General features: G+C 37.2%; 1 protein-coding gene across 10 annotated transcripts in view; it reads right to left on the bottom strand.

Moving 5' to 3' along the window:
- The window catches only part of NUMB (NUMB endocytic adaptor protein), a 175,049-nt gene that overhangs the window by 13,890 nt on the left and 134,632 nt on the right, over positions 1-26,527 (bottom strand). For 6 of the 10 annotated variants that reach the window (XM_043472486.1, XM_043472488.1, XM_043472487.1 and 3 more), the window contains 3 exons: positions 20,416-20,490; positions 16,044-16,076; positions 247-321 (listed from right to left, as the gene is read on the bottom strand). In XM_043472486.1, coding sequence (XP_043328421.1) covers positions 247-321; positions 16,044-16,076; positions 20,416-20,490 — 183 coding nt within the window. The remainder of the gene's footprint in view (positions 1-246; positions 322-16,043; positions 16,077-20,415; positions 20,491-26,527) is intronic. The other 4 variants (XM_043472491.1, XM_043472490.1, XM_043472489.1 and 1 more) reach the window with 1 other exon arrangement.

Raw genomic sequence — 26,527 nt, forward strand, 5'->3', positions numbered from 1 at the left:
ATGCAAATACACTGTAGGCTAAACATGCTATATCACATAGAACAAAATGCTCAGAGAATTCTATTTTTCATAAGGTAAATGAGTAACTAAATTGGTTTTCTGAACATTAACCAGTCTCTCAGAAGATCGTACTTTGGACAAAGTGGAAGGATACAGAGAGACTACAACGTCTTAATGGCATTATGTTTGATCACAGGGATAAAAAAAACATAAGAGCAGTAACATTTAAGCTTATCAAAGTTTTACCTTAGTTTTTTCATCCACAACTCTGAGTCCGTCTGCCGATACCCACAGGACTGCCTTAACTGCTTTCTTTCCAGTCTTTTAAGAGAAACCAAAAAAGAAGGGGGTGGGGGGAGAGACACACACATATATAATATTAAAAAAAAAAAAGGTCATATTCCATAGAAAACACTGACTTCTGCCTTCCATAAGTCACAAGTACAGATGGAGTCCAAGGTTCAGGAGGGGTGCCCAAAGCCAGATACTCAAATCAAACTGCAGAAACATTCAAGAAAAAACAAGCCAAAGCCATTATTTTAGAAACACAAAGCAAAACAATAAGGTAAAATTAAGTAAAGGGTAAGGAGGACAAACGGAATAAAAACCAAGGTATCACATTCCGTAAAGGGCAAAGAATAAGTAGATTCTTCACCCATTTCAAAACTCAACCACGAAAACCAAGAGTTAGATAAATATTAAATACATAAGGAGTTACACCACAAGTAGCTTCTACGAGTGTATTCAGAGTAGAAAGTAATAGCTAAGTCTAAATTGAGATGCTGACCATTCTACTATACATTGACCCCAATGTGTATGGCAGTGCCCTTGGTCACCGGAAATTTTCATATTAAAAACCCAAGAAATCTTCATGATTCCTTTAGCAATCTTTAAAAAGCATTACTTATTCTCTCAGGATTAACACAGAACTGCTTTAGTTTTTAATTTGACGTTAAATGCAAACAGACATTTTGGGGACATAGGAGGATTAAAAAACTTGGAAAAATATTGTCATTATAACATAAATTCCTTTCGCTGGCTGAGAAAAGGCTTTGGCACAAGTCACATGAGAACAAGCTGATGAATGATTTCTCCTGTGATGGAATGAAAATGGGACAGGGGAGTTTGTAATAGCAATTTAGCAGCTTCCTTTCTTTTTACCTGCTCCAAGGATACAAACAAAATAAATGCAAAGTGAAGGCTCAGAATAGGTATCAAAACATCATAAGAAAGTATAGATCAAAAGAAATCTGGTACTACTCTGGGAGGGACAAAGGAGGATAAAGAAATGTCTACCGTTCTCCACTTTACATGTCCAAGCCCAGCACTCCTCAATAAGGCATGGCCTTATTTAAGTGAAATGTGTAATCCACTCTGGGCTCCATCTCCACCATCACCTCAAATCTGATGAAAGCCTATTACATGCCAGGCAATAGAAATACTTGAGTTCACAGTCCACTGAAAGGTGACACTCAAATAAAAAATAAATAATACAGTAGTAAGTGCTACAGCTTCCTTGGTGGCTCAGACAGTAGAAAATCTGCCTGCAATGCAGAAGACCTGGGCTCAGTCCCTGGGTTGGAAAGATGCCCTGGAGAAGGGAATGGCTACCCACTCCAGTATTCTTGCCTGGGAAATCTCAAGGACAAAGAAGCCTAGCGGGCTATAGTCCATGGGGCCACAAAGAGTCAGACATGACTGAGTGATTAATGCTTTCAAGTGCCACAGTAGAGCTGAAAACAGTTTGTAACAATGTCAGAAAGAAGGCATGGTCAAATCTATTTGTGGAATTAGGGGAAGGCTTTTTAAAATTGAAGACTGAATTGGGTACTAAAATAATTTTTCTAGATGCCCCAGGTAGGGGTAGGGATGCAGGGAAGTAATAGAGGTAGCAGACATCCCAGGCAGAAGAAGCAGCAGTACAGGACATGGAAGCAAACAACAGAGCAAACCTGGGCCCTATAAACATTTCAGTGCGGCCTGAAAGTGGTGAGGCACAGTGGGATATAAAGAGCAGGAAAGACCTAGACATGGAGGACTGTGTATGCCTGCTGAAGAATTCTATCTTAATTCTATGAGCAATTAGGAGCTTCTAAAAGAATTTTGAACATGATTAAGCAGATTTGCATTTTAAAAATATCACTTTGGCAGCACTGTAGAGGAGTTGGAAAGAGACTGGTAAGGGGTAGATATACCAAAACAAGATTCCAGGTGAGAGAAAATGAGGGTTGAGCTCTCTTGGGTGAGATACAGGGCTGGAGATGAGAAGTCTGAAATGGTGAATATAGGAGAAATGTTGAAGACCCTTCTCTGGTTCCTGGCTTGGGTAACTGGGTGGAGAGGGTACCACAAACTAAGAAAATAGAAGAGATGCAGAAGCAAGTTTGAGAGGGGGACCCTAAGATTCCAGTTTTAGACAAGCAATGTTTGAGATGTGTGTGCAACATCCAGGCAATTGGATATACAGATCTAAATTCGGTAGAGAACTCTTAAGATGGAATTTTAGTTTTGGGAAACGTCAATTGTGGGAGCAGTAGGAGGGCCAAGGATAGGAGAGAATATCCATAATTAAGGAATTGGGAGACAAGTAATGAAATATCAGAAAAGGAATAGTGAGGAGAATGAAGAGAGATTAGCATAATTGAAACCAATGGAGAGGAGTTTCGAGAAGTAATTTGTGGTCCAAAATGTCAAATGTTGTAAAATGACCAAGGAAGGAAAGATGTGAAAAATGTCCACTGGATTTAGCAATGAGTAAGACATCATAGAGTGATAGAGGTTGAGATGGTTGGTTATTTTTATGTGTCAGAGTATCTAGGTTATGGTTGCCCAGTTTGATCAAACACTAGCCTACATGTTACTATAGAGGTATTTTGCAGATGTGATTAACATTTACAATCAACTAACTTTAGGTAAGGATTTCCCAGGTGGCTCAGTGGTTAAGAATCCTCCTGCCAAGCAGGAGACACAGGTGTGATCCCTGGGTTGGGAAGACACCCTGGAGAAGGAAATGGCAACCCACTCCAGTATTCTCACCTGGGAAATCACATGAACAGAGGAGTGTGGCGGGCTACAGTCCATGGGGTCACAAGGAGTTGGACATGACTTAGTGACTAAACAGCAGCAGCAACTTTAGGTAAAGGAGATAGCCCTACCCTTGATAATATGGCTGGGCCTCATCCAGCCAGTTGAAGGCCTTAAGGGTAAAACCTGAGGTTTCCCTGAGAAGAAATTCTGCCTGAATTTCCAGCCTACTGGTCTGTGTGTATACACAGAGAGAGCGAGACAGACAGACAGAGGAGGAAGGGAGAGAGAGACAGATGGTGGTTCTGTTTCTCTGTAGGATCTAATCAAGTGGAAGTCAGACTAGACTGGGTTGAGAAGTAAATGAAAGGCAAGAGTCTACATGTTAAATACTTTCTTTAAAAAAGCTTTCCTACAAAAAAGAGCTGTACAGCAACAGGGGACGGGCAGAGGATCAAGCGAGGTCCTTTAAAAATTGTGGTAAACTAACGTGCTATACTAGAAATAGAATGGATTTTGGAGTAAGACAGATACAAATCTGAATTCAATGCCACTATTCATAAGCTAAGGAAGTTACAGAGTCATCTGAGTTTCTACTTCCTCATCTGTAAAGGATCTGTGGGATTGGTAAAAGGACCAGAGATATATAAAGCACCTGGAATTTAAATAGGGCAATAAACAATTAGTGTTCATTTATCGTTACATTAATAAGCTTAAAAATTTCTCTCAACAACAAAGCTTCTTCAAAGAATAAGACACACTTTCAACAACAACGACAACAGATAATGCTTATTTGTTGAATGACAAAAGCCAGTGGAAAGATGGAGACTAAAGCCCCAAGAGAAGAATAATGTACAGAACAAAGTCCCCAGGGAGGCGAAATAGGATGAAGCCAGAATACAAATTTTAGATGGGAAGGGGAATGTCCCTTCCTTGAAACAGAGGGATGGAGTGAAGCCGAGTAGAAATGAAGACAGATGAGTAAAGGAGTGAGTGACAAGTTGAGGAAATTTACTTCAAAGAGCCACAAATTCATCTGTTCAGGAGATGAGATGATCTACTTTGCTAGGGAGAAAAAGGTAGGCAGATTTAAGAGCATAAAGACTTAAAATAGCAGTGTTGGGGCAGTACAGTACAACGACTCAGCACAGACTCTGGAACCAGGCTGTCATCTACGAGTGTGAATTGTGGGTCTGCCACTTATTATATGATCAACAGCAAATTACTTTACCTCTCTATGCTCCAGATTCCACATCTGCATAACGATGTCAGCAATGTCACATACCTCATGGGATTATGATGAGGATTCAATAAACAAACAGATATACCCACCAACAACTGTAACTGCCCACAGTTAACCAATGCTTAGGTAGTATTTAGTATTTTGCTGGAAGGTAAGCTCCATGAAGGCAAGGTTTTTTCCCTTATTGTTCACTGCTGTATCTTTAGAACTTAGAACAATGCCTGGTACAGAGCAGGAGTTTAAGAAATATTTGTTGAAGGAATAAATTTGCTAAATATCTGCTATAGGAAAGAGGAGACAGTTAAATCAGTGATATATAAGGCTGCCAAATGGTACTGAGAATCCTGTGTAAGAAATCTGAATCTGTAATTTTATCAATATGTTCATTGTGCAACACTAGCCTACAGTCTGCAGCATCTGATGCAACAGACAGAACTACTTCACTGCTGGGAGACTGAAGGTGGGAAAACTAAAAGATCATTTTAGAATGGGACTGCTCCCTATTTAGTCTCCTTATCATACACAGGGAAATATTTTCTTGGCCCAATTAGACTTCTATGAAAATATCTCTGCTTTTTGAGGTATGTCTTTATAATAATCTTTATGGTGTTGTACTAATTTATCAGTGAAGCATTGTATTTGTCATATTTCATTGTTACTGACCACTTGAAACAGGGGATGAAAACAGATAATATGAATTTTTCCACTTGTTCATACATTTGAGTGCTAGTTCTTGAATGCCAGTAGAGTTTGCCACATTACGATTACTTCAATAAGGGATTGAGATATTAACAATCAAAGACACACCTGCAGCTGAAATTAAGTCCAAACTTCCTCACAAATTCTACAGCAGCAGTGCTTCTAAACTATCCGTCAACTTTTTAGAGTTTTTCATTCTGATAACATAAACTAAGATTCCTAATCACTTTTTAGAAAATGATAAAAGTCATAGAGAGAATATGAAAGTTTTCCTTTTGTTTGCCCTGAAACTGTCTACTTAAGCAAATTACCTTAGGAGATAAGGTTAAAGTTAGCTAACCACAGGACTAAAAAAAGAGATAACCCAGAATAAGTATGAAATGTAGACTATACATATATCTTTGTTACATAAAACAACCCGTAAAAAGACTACATAATACTTCAGACACTAGTAAAAATGTGATAGGGGTAATGTATATGTGAGAATTAAGAATTATTTCATCACCATGGTGCCAGTGCTATTTTAATAATTTCAAGGCAATAGGTAGAATTCACACTGACTAGTGTCAGTGCATAAAAAATTACAATTTTATAACAAAGAGAAAACTGCTTATTATTAAAGGAAAGAAAATGGGTCTAATATGAACAGAACTTCAGTAACTGAGAATTTAAATTGGTGAAATCTAAGAAGGATCAGGCTATGAGTGAAAAATGTCAAATTAAGTATAATTTTCAAGTAATCACTCAACTCTCTAAATATCCAATTTAGAATTTTAAAACTAACATTTCCCTTAATCACTTTTTATTATGGGTAGATACAAATCAGTACAGAAATTAAGCAGCCTCTAACATTGGAGAAAAGGATAGCAGGAAATCAGTTGATTACAAATTACTAAGTCAGGAAACTTGTACTTGCAAGTAACAGAAATGCACAAGTAATCTTAACATAAAATATTAGTGAAGAAACACCAATCTTACACGGTAAGATCATTTTCTCCTCAATATCAAAGCTACTCATAATAAAGGGCAATGAAATAACTAATTACAATAAAGAACTGCCATCTACCTACTTATGTCCAGCTGTTGTTTTTTTTTAAATCAATACCACGTCAGAAAGTTTTTTTCAAAGATGGAGATTGTAAGTTGGTAGGGTTCTCAGGATGTTGACAGATCCTTACAGTCACTCTTTTGTTATACATATTGTTGTTATTTGGGGAAGTACTTCAGATTTCTAGTTGGAGAATTAAGTTTCTAAACTGTTTAAAGCACAGATTAGGGAACTTTCTGTGAAGGACCAGATACCAAATAGCTACGGCTTTGTAAGCCATATAGTCTGTGTCAACTACTCAAGTCTGCTTTGCTGCACAAAAGCAGCCAGACAATATGTAAACAAATGGACATGGATTTGTAACAATACAACTTTATAAAAGGGTTTTGGAAGGACAATTCACTATACTGAAATACTAGATCTGTTTGGAATTGCCCCTGAATTCTTTTTCTTTTCTATTTTTTAACACAAATGTCCTTATATCCCATTAGTTTATTATATTATAGTATAATATATAATATTATATATATATATATAATTATATTATTAACTGAGACTTGAACTCAGGTGCAGTCCAACTCTACAGTTCTGTGATTCCCAAGGCCACCAATGAGATGAGAACATGCAGTTAATCAACATAAATAGAAGTAATATTGGGGGCAAAACAAGTGTGCTGGGAATACAGTAAGAGCAAGGTGTTCTAATGTAAGCCAAAGCAAAGGAATGCTACAGACACACAGAAGCATCATTTAGCTTAGCTATGAAATGTTAAGAAGCAACAGCAGCAAACAAGACCAATTTGGGCAGGAAGATTAGAGCAAGTCACTCTTTCTGAGCAACAGCGATTTGCCATTCTACTGTGCAGAGCTCTTTCTGCTACACACCAAAGAGGTCTTCAAGGGTACCCAGTATGTAAAGAATCTCTGGTCAGTCTTTCTGCCACACCTACACACAGAGACAACCCAGTCATTATGGTGTAATAACATATTAGCAAGCAACCATGGCACAGAGTGCCTTGTAATGAATGAACAAGAAGACTTCTTTTTAAAAAAAATCTGAGAAGGGCCTTCAGATCTATTAGATGACATCTGAATTTCTGAACAGACTGTATCGTGAACAAATTTTGTCTTAAAATTCCAAGATACAGTATGTATCTTCAAAGGAAAGAGCACTGAAGAGAAACACAACTTTCTATAGAATTTGAGACTGGTACTATCTCCAATGGCTGCTTTATTAAAAGTACAGTAGCTTTTATCTTGCACTTTCTTAAGTGAGAAGGGCCTTTAAAGGCTTTCAGGAAAAAATAAGGATGATAGCATGTCATGAACCAAACAACAAAACTGAGATTTTTTAGGGCAATTGAGCTCTTCTGTATACCGAATCACTTTTTGATGGGAAAAAGGAAACTTGAACAGAAATTATTCTAATATTAAGTTCATATTTCAAACATATAATAGAAAAAGAAATTCCACAGAGACCTAAAATTCAACCTGTCTGAAACCAAATTCATTATACCTCTTCTCACAGTGAAAGACCCCCCACCACCATGGTCGTCTTTACCATAAACTTAGGTCTTACCTTCTGTCTCCTTTCGTATACCCCTAGGGTGAATGAATGAAGGAATGATTTGGAGCAGGTTCTCTTCACCCCAGGGGCTCTGTTAATGATGCTCCTTCTATGCCTTTCTCCTCTTAGTTTAACTGGAACTCACAGTCTTAAGTCTCAGCCTTAAGTATCATCTCCTCTCAGAAGCTTTAAACACAATCTCTTGCATTCATTCTCCCTCTCTGCTCCAGTAGAACTTGTTACTGTTCCACAATTTGCTGACTGTGTTTAACCTGTCTGGTTTTACTACAGGGAGAACTTGCAAGCAGTGCACTTGTCATTCACTAGCTCAGACATTTAGAAGCAGCCATTATGGACCACATACTATTCTAGGCATTAAAGATTCAGCAGTGAACAAAACAGGTCTGTCCACAGGAAGTTTATGTTTTAGTGAAGAAGAAATAAAAAACCAAATTAGTAAAATGCATGAGTTTGAGTAAGCTCCGGGAGTTGGTGATGGACAGGGAAGGCTGGTGTGCTGCAGTCCATGGGGTCGCAAAGAGTCGGACACGACTGAGAGACTGAACTGAACTGATGCTACGACAGATGGTGGTAACTTCTATCAGAGGAAAATAAAACTAGGAAGGGGAACCGTGAGTGTTTATATATGGAAGAAAGTGGTATTTGAAATTTAAAATAAAGTTCTCTCAGTGACTGCCTCAATGAAAATGGGGCTTTTAAGCAAAGAATGGGAAGAGATGAGGAAGTGAGCCACACACCTATCTGGATGATGAGTGTTCCAGACTAGAGGTTACAGAGCAAGTGCAAAGGTCCTGAAGTGGAAGCAGACCTGGTATGCTCAAGGGAGAGCAGGGAGGCTAGTGTGGCTGAAACAGAGGAAGCAAGAGCAGGAGAAGACAGGAAAAGGGACAGAGGGAATTCATGCACAACGGCCCACTAGGCCCAAAAGACTTTGGTTTTTACTCTGGGTAGGTCAGGAAGCTACTGGAGGATCAAGCGCCGTAGGGAAACAACCAGATCTGTCTTAAAAAGATCACTCAGACTGACATCTTGAGAACAGATGACAGGGGGATAATGATGAAAGCAGATTGAGTAGAACATTAAAGCAATGATTCAGGTGAGCAGAGCAGCTGGCATGGACCAGGGTAGTGGTGGAGGTAGTCAGACAGGAACTGTTGACAGGATGATATAAGGTAAAAGAAAGAGAGAAGTCAAGATCAGATCCAGGATTTGTGGCTAAAGCACAGGGACTGGGATGGGAAAGACTAGGGAAGAGTAGTCTCGGGGAGAGTTTTGGAATTTGGTTTGTGACACATTATGTGAAATGCCTTAAGGTGAAATGTTTGATGCTAATGATACTGACACTTGTTCATACAGCAAGCTATTCTGTACACTTTGCTTGTATTTACTAATTTAATCTTCAGAACAATCACATGAAGTTGGAATTAGTATTATCCTTTTTTTTTTTTTTTGGTAACAGATGGGGAAGCTGAGGTACAAAATGGTTAAAAACATCTCCCAAGGTCACAAAACTAATAAGCAGCTGAGCCAGAATTAAATACAAGCAATCCAGATCCCAAGTCTGTCCTTGACTCCTATGCTATACTGTTTCTAAGATGGAAACGCCACTCTGGAATTTATGGGAGATGTCTGAGATAGAAACTTCAAAATCATCAGCATAGAGATGGTATTTAAATCCATGACACTGGATGAGACCATCAAGGCACAAGCGTAGGTAGAGAAGAGTCCACAGACTGAGAAGTAGGCAGCAATGTAAGGGAAAAGCAGGAGAGCAGGACCCCTTAAGGCCAAATGAATAGTGTTTCAAGGAGTGGGAGGGATGGGCGATGTCAAATGCTGTTGATAGGTTGAGTAAATAGAACCACTGGAATAATACAGATGACTTGACAAGTGGTGAGGTAAAAGTCTGATAAAGAGTGTTCAACAGAGGAAAGGAGAGCAGAAACTGGAGGTACCAAGAAGAAACCTCCGTTTAAAAAGGTTTGTTTTCATGCTAATGGACAATCCACTAGACAAAGAAAAACTGATTATGGAGGATGGGGGATAGCAATACTGAAGTAAGTAAGAGCTGGAATAAGAATCTTGTGGAGGAGCTGGCCTCAGCTAGGAACACAGACAGCTTATCCCTTGAATGGGAGGGAAAACAGAGTATATATGCACGGATGCATGTAGGTGAGAAGATGTGCTATTGTGTTTGAGAGTTCTCTTCCAGCTGATTCTATTTGCTCAGTGAAGTAGGAAGCAAGGTCATCAACTCAGAGAACAGAGTAAGAAATTCTGGAGATTTAAGGAAAAGGAAGGCATAGCCAAATAGTCATCTGAAAGTGAGAATAAACTGAACTAAATAAATGGAGACCATCCTGCTCATCGTTGATCGGACAGCCTAGTACAGTTCCTAGTATGTTTTAGACCCAACTGCGACCGGAGGCTTGAGAACCACTGACTCTTTATGAATACAAATTAAACAACTTCAAAGGTTAATGAGTTTTGTTTTTTTTAGTCTAGAAAAGATCAGTGACCAGGGCATTTGACGTATTAGTTGATCATGTTACAGGAAATACTGAAACCAAGATCAATGGAAATATTCTAATGACTCCTGGGATTGTCTTTTTTATTTTTCCTTCTTTAGAAATTTGTTATATTACACTTCAAAAACAAACCCTAAAAGGTGCATCTAATAAGATATGAGAGAAGGTAAATTTTATAGAAGAAAGGGCATGGGAATTTAAAAAGCAGAAAGGAAGGGAAAGGAAAGAGGCCTCACTTGTAGAGGAAAGGACCCAGAGTGGTCTAAGTACAATCTGCCATGAAGGAGAAAACATAGGAAATCTAAATAGAATGTAGATGTGAGCACACTGACTTAAAGTGGTCGTAAAATGTTTTACTCTTGAGAATTAGTTGCAACCAATATAACCATGCGCTACTTTTCAACTATGTATTCTCTAAAACATAACTATTTCAAATGATGCCATTTAACAACTGTAACAGCATAAAAACTTGAAAAAAATATATCTGGCAGTACATTAACAGTATCTGTTATAACAGATATTACAATATTTTTGGTGATTTTTATACAGTCAGAAGTGGTTAACCCCTCCCCCAAATTAAATAATAGCCCAGGGAGGAGTTCACAAACTCAAATCCTCACAGGGTTAAAAGCAGGTAACAAAATGAGTGAAGCAGATGGTGAGGATGGCAGGGAGCTGCAGTGCTGTGGCAACAGGCAACCAAAGGGCGTAACGGCTACTCGGCTCAGGCCACCGTTACCGCATACAGAGCGAGCTGTTCTGCCAGATCTGCCATTCCTAAAATAGATATAATAGCTTCAATCTGAAAGCTTTCAATGTTTGAAATACTGGCAACGAATTTAAATTTATGAACTGTGTGCAGGCCATACAACATATGTTTGTGGGAAGCATTCAGGCCCTTGAGCAGTCTAGTGTCCCCTGCATCTGACACCTCTGCATTCACTGTAATGAAAGTGTCTTGAGCAAAGCAGAGGCCAGCAAAGGGCAGGAGAAGGCATGCAGCACTACGTTTCAGAAAACCTTGGTTTCGGGGTAGGCACTGCCACTTACTACCAGCTGGGTGACCTCTTTGAGCTTGTTTATTCATTTGTAAAATGTAGTTTCATCAACTATCATGTCTAATTCACTGAACTGTTTTGAGTAGCAAGTTAGAAAGTAGGTCAAAACACATCACTAAGTATAAAGTTCATATAAATACAAGTAAATGGCTATGAGATACTAGAAAATATACACTGGTATCTGCCCCTGGTTCCTGGCACGGAGCTCCTGAAATCCTTGAAATTCCCCAAGCAATAAGAACACAAAGAGCATCTCTTGTCCTGATATTTTGTTCTCTGACCCCATCCCTGACACAAGGCTCATAAATTCCTAAGTGATAAGACTACTAGGAGTATCTTTTGTCCAATGATACAATCCTGGGTGGGCTCCTGGATAAGAACTTTTCACCAGAACCACCAAGGCATGATGAGAAGCTTAGGATTTTCAGTCTTATTCCTCCATCCTCTAAAAAAGGAAGAGGAAATGGAATTGGAATTAATAGTCTATTATGTCTACACGAGGAAGCCCCCACAAAATCCTAATAGTACAGGGTTCCGAGAGCTTCCAGGTTGGCAAACACATCCACATGGAGAAGGCAACATACTCCGATTTCACAGGGACAGAAGCTCTTGCCCTTGGGGCACTCCCAGACTTCGCCCTATGTATGTCTTCATTTGGCTCTTCAACGGTATCCTTTATCACGTCCTTTAATAAACCGGTAAATGTAACTGTTTCCTTGAGTTCTGTGAGCTGTTCTAGCAAATTAATGAAACCTGAGGAGGAGGTCATGGGAACCTGCAATTCGTAGTCAAATTTGTAGTCAAAGACAGAAGTTATTATGAGTAACCTGGGGACCGACTACCTGCAATTGGCATCTAAAGTAGGTGGGACCAGTCTTATGAGATTGAATCCTTAAATCTGTGGGGTCTGACACTATCTCCAAGTAGACAGGGTTAGAACTGAGTTAAACTGTAGTGTCTCAGCTGGTGTCACCGAAAATTGCTTGTGTAGAGAAAAGAAAAATCTCTATACATTCGGTGACTAAAAGTAAAGTGTTTTGTGTCAGCAGTAAAGATACACACAGGACAAAGACTAACAGGAGGCAGATTAAACTGAGTTTTTCTAATACAATGGCTTTAAAAAGAGACCTAACAGGGTGGCCTAAAAACATTTTATATCTTTATGTTCAGCCAGTTCCTCATAAAATGGTAATACAGATTTACTTAGCTCATGAGTTTCCTCAAATACATTAAAATTTAAGATCCTTTTCAAATGTTAAGGGCCATGTAATTTCTTGCTAATATTAATAAAACATTTGCCGAGTACAGCCAAATACACTAAGAGCTGTGTATAGTACTTTCTAAAAAGTTGAGAATATTCTTGGCTTTCCTAAAATAATGAGCAATTTAATGTAGCTAAGTTTAGAAAAAGATATTTCAGTCTTAGGTTTTTTTCTCCCCCTTCTAAGATGTATGTAATCTTACATTGGGTTAATAACACAGATCTGTAAGACACCCAGGTTTATCCGTTCCTCATTAATAAAGCTTTTGAAAGTACTGCTTCCATTAGACGGAGGAACAGGGAGGTCAGGCCCCCGACGGGAACAGGACAGAGTATTCAGGTCCAGGACAACTAAGGGAAAAGCAGCAGCAGTTCTCCTGGTCATCAGGAGAAGTAATAATTCACTAGGGCTAATAATTCTTTCACCCATCTACTGTTATGCAAATATGTTTGGTGGAAACTCTTGATAACTGTTGGACCATTAAAACACATGTAACATGAAGGCTAAGAAATTTATGAGGAGCTGCACTAGATAAACACTCCCTAACATACTGTTCTATGAGATTCTTCATTTTTAGCTTTCATCAAAACACAAATGACTGAGCAAACTCAACAAACCAAATCTCTTTCACCAGATGACTTCTTGTAGATTAGTGTTGAAAGTGAGTTAAATGATGGCAACTTGAAAAGTACAAAAGGCTCCAAATTCAAGACAAGTTTTCATTTACAAGTAAATTTCTGGAAAGATTATGGGTGATGCTTTCTCCCACTTTGGTTTCCAAACTCTTTGAATGAATTAACTGTAATTAAAAGAAAATTGTACGTAAGAATAAACTGCCTGGCCATAAAAAGAATTCTCCCCACAATAACGTAAGATTTCTATATTGTATCTCTATGAGATGGAGAGGATCACTAAACTTATCCTAGTAATTATTTCATGACATATAAAGTCGAATCATCATGCTGTACACCTTAAACATACATTGCTGTATGTCAATTCTATCTCAATAAAACTGAAGAATAAAAAGAATTCTAAGGGTCAGTTTGACAGAAAACAACCAATTTCTGTAAAGCAGTTATCCTTCAATTAAAAAATAAGTAAATTTTTTAAAAAAGAAAAAAAAAGAATTCTAAGGGTCATATTTGTTCACATTATGGGACAGATTAGTATCTTTTAAGAACATCTCACTAGTATGATTTAAACATCTCTAGATAAATAAAATGTTATTTGAACCATTGGAAAAGATTCTTTAAAGCCTTAATAATAAAGTAAATTGACCAGACACAAAAATCCAAAATTAATTTGCTACCTTTAAAGAAGAAAGGTAGAAAGTTTTAAGAAGCTCTTTATTTACTAACATCTTTTTAAGGTTAAATCTTTTAAACTTTGCTTGTAAATAATCTGGAAATAGAGTGATTGTATAGCAAAGTGATTTAACAATGTAGACTCTGAAATCAGATTATCTGAGTTCAAATCCTGGACTCTACCACTTATTGTATCTGTGAATTCAGGCAGGTCACTTAACCCTCTGTAAACTTCAGTTTTCTCACTGTAAGACAGGAGAAAATAATAATTTCAGGCTTACTGCAAGGATTAAGTGAGATAATTCATAGTTTTCTTTCTCATACCATATAAATTTGCGATGTAGCAAAATACAGTGAAAATAGCTAAGAAGCATGGTGTGACCCAGTTCAGTGACATTAGATGCACAATGACCTCATTATACACAGCAATGAATATTGTCACCTGGGAACTGATTCTCACGTGATAGCTATTTTTGTTCTTTAACATGATGCTATAACCTTTTAAAAAAACACACTTTAACATATTTTTTTATAAACCATATTGATATTTTCTACATCCTAGCATTCATAGATAAGACTGCTTTACCAAAGTAGGTATATTAAAAACTGATCACTTAGAAAATACTTAAAATTATATTTTAATTGGGTTCATGTAAAATTGCTTTGAGAAATTATATTTGGAAAAGAAAAAATGCTCCACCAAAAAATTCACTTAACAATCAGGATGCCTATTTATAAGTATGCAAATGTCTACAGGATTAATTCTTTCTAGATATAGATCCCACAGTCAATGGTCCTGTTAATGTGACTCACATTCTATGGACCTGTTAATTTGATTCAGGCTCAAAATACCTACTAAAAGTTTTACTGTGACATGTGTGGATACATTACATGACTTTTTATTTCAGACTGATAGCAGTTACTGAATAAACCATTCAATCTAAAATCCTTCCAACTTGTTTACTTTAGTATAATGGTAGCTTAAACCAGAAGTGAAGTGAAAGTGTTAGTTGCTCAGTTGTGTCCAACTTTTGGTGACCTCATGGAGTATGCCAGGCTCCTCTGTCCATGTAATTCTCCAGGCAAGAATACTGGAGTGAGTAGCCATTCCCTTCTCCAGGGGATCTGCCTGACCAAAGGATCGAACCCAGGTCTCCGTATTGGAGGCAGATTCTTTACCATCTGAGCCGCCAGGGAAGCCCAACTTAAACCATGCCGGGGTGGGGGGAAAAAAAGAGTTACAACTAAAATACTTAACTGAGAAGGAAATGGAAACTAATCATTTTAAAAAACTAGTCTTCTTAGGGACTTCCCTGGCAGGCCAGCAGTTAAGACTCCGAGCTTCCACTGTAAGGGGCACAGGTTTGATCCCTGGTCAGGGAACTAGGATGCGGCATGCCATGTGGTGTGTCCAAAAAGAAAAAAAAAATTCTTTAAAGTAACAAAACCACCCAGTGAAAAATTAACTGTGATGGGATTTTTATATTTTATATTCACATAAACACATAAACTTTTAGTAATGTACACTGAGTTATAAAAATGACAGTAGTTTTTTCTTATACTGTCTCAGTCTGAATTATTTTGTGGCACTTAACTCAAAACTAAACAATAAGCTTAGACACAAAAATGTTAGAAATCTATTTTTGTATTGTCATCCTATATATTATAAGGAAATATGAACACTGAACAATCATTCTTTAAAAAGTATCTACATAAAGAACATTACACATATGATATACATTTGATAGATTACTAATTAAGATAGTTTTTCTTAAATTACCATCCCAGGTTAAAAACCACAGGATCCCCAAAGATAAGTTCACATACTTTACTTATTTCACCTGAAATTTAACTTAAATTGAAAAAAAGTAATAGCAATGAATGTAAAATTGGGGATACATTTAATTTTCACTTGAATTTAGTTCATTTCTTCCTACTTCTCTGTCAATATTGAGCACTAAGTAAAGCCTACTTGTTCAAAAATATTCTAATATGAACAATTTTGCTAAATCAAATTAAATTTATTTTAACACCTAGTTTTGAGAAAGCAATTCTTTTTTAACCTACTTGATTTATTTATTGGACTTTCCTAGGAATTATGAGATTTAGTATCAACAAACACAGGTAATATAGACAGCAGCTTCCAGATTCATTAATTTCCATATTCCGTCAAATCAATTCCTGTATTATAAAGAAACCAAAGCTGTACTTCTTTTTAAAAAATACATCAATGCTATACTAGGGGTGTAACTCCTTATAAAGCAAGGCACGAATGTGGCATCAAACTTACTTTTCCAAAGAAGCCTTTGAAGAACTTCCTTTCCTGGAGGAACAGGGGGACAAGTCGAGCGCTATTATTGTATGGGCTAAATGTCCCAGGGTTTCACAGCAATAAGCACACACAGAGGGTAGGTGAAGGGCAAAGTAGGAGAAGGGGAGGGAGTGAGAGTTTTAAAGAGTTATCCATACCAGGAGTGACAGGGAAAAAGGAAGGGTGCATGAAAATGCAGGGAAACATACTGTACGGCCTAAGAATCCACAGAAAGAGAAGAAATCAGAACCTGTATTCATGCAGAGCAACTAGTTACTTTAGCATTCTCTTTTGACTTATAAAACAGATTATTCAAATTTGGCAGCAGAGAAAAAGATTATGATATACTGATTTGGTGAGATCTGCATTTAAATTTTCATAATAGTAAGTGGTAAATATATTGGTAGATATACATTTTTCAATTTAAAATCAGTGGTTGAATATGTGGAAGTCACCAATTAAAAAACCACACTCAAATGATCACACAGTAACATTAAAAAATGCTACACTTAAATTATAAGTGTGCAGACTTGTCAGACTTTTTCTTGCTGAGTTAAAGAATTCTTACTAATGTATTAGGACTGATTTATATGTATGTATGTGCTGATCAATTCCATAGCAATCATGGGGAATTAATAGATATCTTCGATTTCAAACAGAATAAATCATCTATAAAGAACACAAGACCAATGCTTTCACTGGAGTTGAGAAAACTAATATATTTGAGAACCAAACCACATCTGTGAGCCACAGCTGAAATCTGAGGAATATGGTCATATTTTCTTTTAAAATTCTGTTTTAGAATAAAGAAATTCCCATTGACAGTTATAAGTATGTATAGGTAAAAAAGAGACAAGTATTTGTGATCCCAGCACAAATTTTTAAGCATATACAAATTTTGAAAACTGGCCACCATGTAAAGTCTGAAGAATTTATGCAAAGTAGATGAGTTCTAACTCACCCACACTAGCTTAACTTTAACATTTCTTCATTTTGGCTGAACTATATTTTAAGCCTTTGCTTTTTATAAACTGTTATTAACAGTGAACAAATGCTTAGAAAAAGACAACTGTACAGAAATTTGACTCTCTGAGATAATTTATCTAAGAGGACGGTATGGTTAGATAGCATCACCAACTCAATGGACATGAATCTGCGCAAACTCGGGCGATGGTGGAAGACAGAGGTGCCTGGCAAGCTGCAGTCTACAGGGTCACAAAGAGTCGGACGTGACTGAATAACAACAGATAATTTATAAATTCATTCAATATTCTCAAACACTAAATAGCTTTTTCTCTAGGTTTTGAAAAATCACAAACAGCATCAAATATTTCCACAAAATGTTTTCAATTTAAGCTAGAAATATAATAAGGAAAATGGGTAGTTACACAGTAAGACTAAGCTTATTTCTGCTGCCAAGTTTGGTGACTCTAGTTTTGTTAGACTTTTAGGTAACCACCAGCTTTTAAAAGATGCAGGCCATGTTAAAAGATTCACCATTCTTTAGGGACAGGACGGTATCAGAAGAAGATTCATTAATATTTAATTTAGCTCCCAGAAAAGCTCCTGTTAAACATGGAGTTTGCCTTCTTTTTATAAAAGACCTCAGATGTTAATGAAAAAAGATGACGTGCAAAATGCATCAAGAGACAGTTATTAGATTAGAGAATAAAACTAATTTAAAAAACAATTATGATTCTTTTACCTGCTAAAATAAGAACATATATTAAAACAAATATATCAAATAGTGAATAAAAAACCAACATATTAGAAACCGGTAGTGTAATGAAACTAGTCTAAAACCAAGACAGAGTGGGAAAGACATTTACAGAGACAATGGGAAGAAAAGACATTTTAAAAGGTCATCTTGCACCAGTATCAAGCAAGATAACCAAAGGCCCAAAACACTTTTTACAAAATTAGTACTTCTTACTCGGCAACTATGTCATAAAGGCACTGAAAATGGGCAACAGTTGATTCTGTCATTTATCTTATACAATCTACACCCCGAAGTGGCTAAGTAAATTATGCCACAAAGTAAATGAATTGAAAATACTGTACCTAACTTTATGAATATAATGTAAAAAAAAAAAAATTAAACATATTTATGCTCTGAGAAGTATATGTTGTTTAATTACAATATCTTTTCATATGAGAATATTAGGCATGTTGATAACTTCTAATTGAAGTTAAAGTAATCCTAAATTTTAAGGAATCACTTGGAAGGAAATAAAATAACTGTATTTGAAAATTATCTTGCTTCTTCAATCTCCCACAAATTTAAAAAGCACTAGAACATTATATTTTTAGTTCAACAATCATTTGAGTGATAGGTTTAAGATTGTTTGTTTTCCTATTTAACTGGTACATCTGAGCTACGTAATTCTTTAAATTTTAAAACTTTTTGGCATTCAAACTTGTTCCAGACATGTTATTTCTTCTTCAGTCCGTAGGTTTGTACATTTTTATGTTTGCTTCATTTGAAACTCTAAGAAGAGTATCTATCATCTATGAAAATAAACACATCTTCAGACACAGCTTTTGGCACAACATAAGCATCTAGCACAGTAGATTACAGATGTTTGTTAGATGAATGTTTGGTAAAAGGAGGAAAAAAGGCATCTAGAAATTTCTGTGTAGTAAAAATATGAAAAGATAAAAATCATGTATTTTTGTAGACTAACATGGTATGATCTGAGGATGAACAACATCTGAAGAATTCCAACTTTCTGCAACTGTTTCCATACAGCATTAGAAAGGGTATTAGTAGAAGGGGAAGTTTCATTGAGTATTAACAAATGGGAAACTGACACAGAGAGCTTAGCCTGGTGCTCTGTGACAACCTAGAAGGTTCAAGAAGGAGGGGATATATGTATATTTATGGCTGATTCACGTTCCTATACAGCAGAAACCAACACAACTTTGTAAAGCAATCATCCTTCAATTAAAAAGCTTTAAAAGTGTTCCTAATCTTATTCTCTTAGTGAACTTAGAATTATTTTGTTAAATAAGGGATTGAATTTAAGTTTCTTGGAAAACTGTATTATCTGAGGCTGCATTTAATTGGGGAACATATTTAGGTGGACATGGCAAGTCTATAAAACTATGAAGTTCCTTTAACATTAATGATGATTAAATGAAGAGCACAGATAAAACTAAGACGGCATTCAAACATTTAAGAATTTAAATAACCAAAATCTGAGGTAAAGGATATGTGTGTGTATCTGTATATTGTTCTGGGTTGTCCTTTTTTAAGTTTTTTGCATACCATAATCAGTTATTTTTCTCCTCCTTTCCTTTCTATAATCGATTTAGACATTTGTTGGAAAACACAATCCACTTCAACGAGTTGGTTGCTTCCTTGATTTTATATCTTTTATATTGAGGAATTACATATAAGAGGTCATATAAAATATACCAAGAAGCAGAAAAGTTTTGATTAAGCAAATTGAGGGGTAAAAAAAAAAGCACTCATTCATTAGTAGCCAAACTTGTGGCAGCCTAGCATACCAGCAAACCCAAAGCAACAAGTATTTAATGCTGTCTGGGGCAAGGGCATGCAGAAATAATGCTTAAAGCTTTCATAGCGAAGGCGGGAAAGGCCACACATTGGAGAAAAGGAAGGCTGTGAAAAGGGCTGTCAGAATCTAAGAAACATTCTTCAAACCTATCCAAACTATGAAGTTAACACCTTAACCTGAATCTTTATGAACTCTGAACTCCTTTTATTAAACACACAGGCATGGGCCTGGGATGTATTCTATGGCATAACAGGCAAAATAGACATTACTGATCCTTGAAAAGGACTCTCCACTTCAAGTATGCTGAAGTTTGTGCAAAAGGCAGGGAAATACTTAATGTTAGAGGAGTACAGGGAAGGAAACTGGGGAGTAGCAGTAATGATAGTAAGTCTCCCCAAAATAAACCTCACTAGCCATTAACAGATATCTCTATTTTATACTTTTCCTGGAAAGCTGTTTCCTACAGATTTAAAATTACTTATTTATAACCCAGTTATCACAGTTAGGTTAAGTAACTAACTGAAATAGTTTTACCCTGGTTTTAGAATATCTATAAGAGTTCATCTATAAGAGTTCATACCACTAGTTTAACATGGGTTCTGAATTAAAACTATCTTAGATAATGTCTGGCCTACACTGAAGAAGCTCGTCATTAAAACTTACGTCTTTGGATGGACAACGTGAAATGCTCTTTATTAATGAGCACACATCTTTTGCCTTAAAAGAACACTGATCTTACTGGATAGTGGGTCAATGAAATTTACTGAGCAAAATCTTTTGAGAGAGTGTTATAGCATATAGAGCAACACTGGCAACCATCAAATACATACAGCTTTCAATCTTTTTACAGCATCTTCACAGATGTGCATTCCTCTTGATTCATCAACTTCTACGTGCCCAAGGTACTGTAGAAAGAAGAGGAGAGTTAGGGATACTGCTGTGCTTACTGAGTGGCTACTATATGGCAGACATTATGTGGTAGAAAACTGAATACTAAAATTCCACTCAAGAAACTCATAGCGTTACAGAACAGTTAAGATAATGTGACTTTACTTATCCGTGGTGTCCTCATATGAATGAGATTTAGAATAAAGGTCTCAAAGAGTTGTTAAAGGGAAGTAGGTGAAAAAGAATATGATAAGGAAAGGTAAATGTCAAGCTAACATTCAGGTAAATGCTACCTGAATCTACTGAATCTGAGGCATAAAAGCTTGTGCTAGGCACTGTATCTAGACATAAAAAATAATCCTAAAACAAAGCATATGTGTGTGTATATACTGAAAATGTACAAAGAAAAATAACAGCTATTCAAGGCCTGAAGAGATCACATACTCTTTTCTATGGGAAGCACATAAGAAGAGGGCTGAAAACTAAAATTTTAAAGACAGTACATCTGAGCTTTAAAATATGTACAGAACTTGAAGAAGCCGTATGGAAAAGGCTGGAAAACTATTTTAGGCAGGGAGAATTTAACAAAAGCTATAGGTGTGGACTAGAATAACAATACATCAGCAAGTATTCCTTATCTGGCAAGAATATGAGGTATATGCAGCTATGAAACTTGAATACTGAAATGAGTCTGTACTGAAGCCCAGAGACAATGGAGAGCTAAAAAGCTTTTTTTTTTTTGCAAGGTAGTAATATTATTCAAACTGTATCTTAGTATGGGAATAGTCTTGGGTTAGAAAGTACAAGGGATGATGGCAATATCATAAGTGCTGTTTCAAAAGGAAATTTAGAGTCTGGTTCTGGTAAGATGGGAGTAGACATGCCTTACCCTGTCCTGGCTTCCCAGGTGGCACTAGTGGTAAAGAACCCACTGTCAATGAAGGAGACTTAAAGAGATGCAGGTTCGATCCCTGGGTTGGGAAGATGCCCTGGAGAAGGAAATGGAAGCCCACTCCAGTACTCTTGCCTGGAGAATCCCATGGAGAGAGGAGCCTGGTGGCCTACAGTCCATGGGGCCACACAGAGTTGGACACAAATGAAGTGACAGCATAGCACGGCATCCTGTCCACACTCTGAGTGAAATCACAGAACCAGAACAGAATGCATGGAGCACCTATCTGAGTTCTCTGTAAAGAGTGTGAGAAAAATCAGAGAATATCAGAATTCAAGGTATTTCTGAACTGGCAGGGAGTTTACCTCCCATGCCCCTCCTCCCTCCTTTGGCCCCTCCAGCTTGAACTTAACACAGCCAGATATCCAAAAGGGAGTGCTATGGCACAGTCAGAACTCTGAGAGAAGCACTCTATCCCTGGCTCAAGGAGCAGGTATGGGAATACCTTATCCTCAAATATAGGAATCCCCATCCCTTTTATTTATTTACTTATTTTTGTTCTTTCACACCCCAATCCCCAGGAAACCCTGTGGTGGTGTCAGTGGGAGCAGCAAGGGAAACCTGCAAGAGTCACGCACCTCTCACAGACTGTGATTCCAGAAAGGTGGAGTCAACACTCCCAATCCCCACTTCTGCTTTCTTATCCTCTCCCTGAATCTCCCACCATTTGGCCCTTGATGAAGGTGAAACAGTAGCAATTCATGGGCACAATAACTAGTGCCCTAGGAACACAGGCATAGAGAGTTTAAGTAACTTGCTCAAAACCATTCAGCCAGTGAATGTTCAAACCTAAGCAGCCTGATCCACAATAGTCTTACAATGCTCACATATTGAATTTTTCATTTTTACTCCTATCTTTCCAATACTGACTGAATGCACAAAACCTACATAGTTAAAATCAATTTAGGAAACTGCTGGACTTTAGGGAACGAAATACCTGAGGTATCAATCATAAGGGCAAAATAATTAAATGTCTAAAAAATTTTAACTGCTGTAATTTTAAATAAATATAAAACAGCAAGATTCACTTTTAAGTGAATCAAATAATATATTCAGTTATATATATTTTATATATTCATCTTCAGATTCTTTTTTATTATAGGTTATTACAAGATATTGAATATAGCTCCCTGTGCTATAAGTAGGTCCTTATTGGTTATCTATTTTATATACAGTAGTGTGCATCTGTTAGTCCCAAACTCCTGACTTATCCCTTCCCTCCCCTTCCCCATTTAGTAACTGTAAGTACATTTTTTATGTCTGTGAGTTTGTTTCTGTTTTGCAAGTTCATTTGTATCATCTTTTTTAGATTCCACATATAAGAGACATAATATATTTGTCTTTCCCTGTCTGACTTCTTCACTTAGTATGATAATCTCTAGGTTCACTCATGTTGCTGCAAATGACATTACTTCATTCTTTCTTATGGCTGAGTAATATTCGTGTGTGTGTGTACCACATCTCCTTTATCTACTCATCTGTTGATGGATACTTAGGTTGCTTCTATGTCTTGACTAATATAAACAGAGCTGTTATGAACACTTGTGCATGTATCTTTCGTGTGTATGTGTGTGCATCTTTATATTTTGGCCGCACCACGCAGCTTGTGGGATCTTCGTTCCTCAACCAGGGATGGAACTAAGTGGAAGCGTGCAGTCTTAACCACTGGACTGCCAGGGAAGTACCTGCATATATCTTTTGGAGTTATAATTTTCCTCAGATATATGCCCAGGAGTGTGATCGCTGGATCATATGGTAATTCTATTTTTTAGTTTTTTTTTTTAAAGGAAACTCCATACTGTTTTCCATTGTGGCTGTACCAATTTATATTCCAACCAACCAATAGTGTAGGAGGGTTCCCTTTTCTCCAAACCCTTGTCAGCATTTATTATTTGTAGGCTTTTTGATAATGGCCCTTCTGACTGTTGTGAGGTGATACCTCTTTGTAATTCTGATTTGCATTTCTCTAATAATCAGCAAAGTTGAGCATCTTTTACTGTGCCTGTTGGCCATCTCTATGTCTTCTCTGAAGTAATGTCTATTTAGGTCTTCTATTCACCCTTTGAATGGGTTGTTGTTTTTTGATATTACGCTGTATGAAATGCTTATATATTTTGGAAATTAAGCCCCTGTTGGTCATGTCGTTTGCAAGTATCTTCTGCCAGTCCACAGGTTGTCTTTTGTCTATGACTTCTTTAGCTGTGCAAAAGTTTCTAAGTTTGAGTAAGTCCCATTTGTTTACTTTTGTTTTTATTTCTTTTGCATTGGGAGACTGATTTAAGAGAATATCGCTAGGATTTACGTCAGAGAATGTTTTGCCTATGTTCTCTTCTAGGAGTTTTATGGTGTCATGTCTAATATTTAAGTCTTTAGGACATTTTGAGTTTGAGTTATTTTTGTGTGTGGTGTGAGGGAGTTTTAACTTCACTGATTTATATGTGGCTGTCCAGCTTTCCTAACACCACTTCCTGAAGAGACTGTCTTTTCTCCAATGTATATTCTTGCCTCCTTTGTCAAAGATTAACTGATAGGTGTATGTGTTTATTTCTGGGTTCTCTACTCTGTTCCACTGATCCATATGTCTGATTTTACGCCAATACCACGTTGTTTTAACTGGTTTTTCCAGTGGTCATGTATGGATGTCAGAGTTGGACTGTGAAGAAAGCTGAGCACAGAAGAATTGATGCTTTTGAACTGTGGTGTTGGAGAAGACTCTTGAGAGTCCCTTGGACTGCAAGGAGATCCAACCAGTCCATCCTAAAGGAGATCAGTCCTGGGTGTTCACTGGAAGGACTGATGCTGAGGCTGAAACTCCAATACTTTGGTCACTTCATGCGAAGAGTTGACTCACTGGAAAAGACCCTGATGCTGGGAGGGATTGGGGGCAGGAGGAGAAGGGGAAGACAGAGGATGAGATGGCCGGATGGTATCACCAAGACTCGATGGACATGAGTTTGAGTAAACTCCGGGAGTTGGTGATGGACAGGGAGGCCTGACGTGCTGCGATTCATGGGGTCGCAAAGAGTCGGACACGACTTAGCGACTGAACTGAACTGAACTGAAACAACTTCTACTACTGTAGTTTTGTAGTACTGTCTGAAGTTGGGAGGCAGGTCGTGGTTAATGCCTCCAGCTTTGTTCTTTTTCCTCAGGATTGCCTTGGCAATTCTGGGTCTTCTGTGGTTCCACATAAGTTTTAGGAGTATGTGTTCCACTTCTGTGAAAAATGTCATAGGTAATTTGATAGGAATTGCATCAAAATTTGTAGATTGCTTTGGGTAGTATGACCATTTTAACAATATTAATTCTTCCAACCCAAGAGCATGGGATATAATTTCATTTCTTGGAACTGTCTTCAATTTCCTTTATCAATGTTTTACAGTTCTCATCATGTAAGTCTTTCAGCTCTTTGGTCAGGTTTACTCCCAGGTATTTTATCTTTTTTTTTTTTGATGTAATTTTAAGCAGGATTTTTTTTTTAAGCTTGTTCTTTCTGCTATTTCATTGTTAGTGTAAACAAATGGAACAGATTTCTGTATGTTAGTATTGCATCCTGCACCTTGCTGAACTCATTTATCAGTTCTAGAAGTTCCTGTGTGGAGTTTTTAGGGTTTTCTATATAAAGCATCATGTTATCTGCATATGATGAATATTAACCTCTTCCCTTCCCTTCCAATTTGGAGAAATGAATAGAGATTTCAAAATGTTTCTGAAAGATTTTATTCTATCACCTTGATCAACTCAACTGGTCACATACAGGTATTTATGATGGGGGGTGGCGGGAGAGGGGTAAAGGAGGGAAGACTTGATGAAAAGACTTGGTAAAAAGAAGAAAATAAAAGTATCTCACATGGACTGACTCAGTCACATAATCTATTTTAGAAATGTGGAAATGGAAATCAGCCTTGTGTCTATGAAAAAACATGACAATTGAAAAAAAATTATTAAAAAGGTCTCTTTTCCTCTCTGAGACACTATCTCACTGAAGAACTGCAGCTGATTTATGCTTTAATGGCTAAAATATTTGACACTGCGACTTCTTTTGTCTGTATGCCTTTTCTAAACTCCCTCTGAGTCAGGGACTTTTATTCACAAAAATGTAGCTTAGAAAAACTAGTATGCAGAATTTCATTCTTGGCTGAACTACATCATTTTTCATTTTCTTGAAAAAAAAAAATTTTTAAGTAGATTATCCCTCTGCTTTCATATTGTTATCCATGAGAAGAATTGCAGAGCTCTGATGTAAGAGACTACACAGTCAGCAGTTCTCAACATTAACAAAAAGTGACAGTCATTAATTTATAAGAAGCTATAAGGCACATTATCACATGCACAGAGCCTGTGTTATACAGCAAATACAGGACGCAGATGCACACAACATACATCAAACCTGGTTTAGGGGCTTTAATCAAAAAGAAGTAGCTAAATTAAAATGGACTACTTTTAACGTATAAATTTGGAGCACAATTACATTTGAACAATTGATCTAAGCTAAGTATATATGGGAACTCCCCAGCGGTCCAGTGATTAGGACTCCGTGCTTTCACTGCTGAGAGCTGGGGGGTTCAATCCCCGGTCACAGAACTAAGACCCCACAAGTCACTCAGCACAGCCAAAAAAAAAAAAAAACAACTAAGCATATGGGTTAAATCTAATCACTTAAATTTAAAGCTTAAAATAAAGAGATTTAAAAAAACTTCCCCTTCCAAATGAGACACTAGATGTCAAAAAAGTTAAGTGCTTTAGACAAGGCCATATAACTAGCAAATTAACAGGTGATAGGTCTCATAGTACTGAAAAGTACTGAACTACATGCATAATCAGGGTACCCTGCTACTTACCTGATTTCACTTCTACTTGTGCCATCTGCTCTAAACACACTGGACTCCTTGCTGTGTCTCCAGCATACCAGGTTTTCTCCTGCCCCAGAGCCTCTGTACTTGCTGCCCTGCTGTCTACAATCTGGTTCCTTAGACACCTGAGAATTTGCTTTCTTTTTTTGGGTCTTTGGTAAAAAAAAATCACTTTTCATGAGGGCTTCCCTGACGATCCTATTTTAAATCTCACCCTCCACTGCACTTCCTTAACACCTCATTCCCTTT

Source organism: Cervus canadensis, chromosome 6, assembly GCF_019320065.1.
Source record: "Cervus canadensis isolate Bull #8, Minnesota chromosome 6, ASM1932006v1, whole genome shotgun sequence".
NCBI lineage: Eukaryota > Metazoa > Chordata > Mammalia > Artiodactyla > Cervidae > Cervus > Cervus canadensis.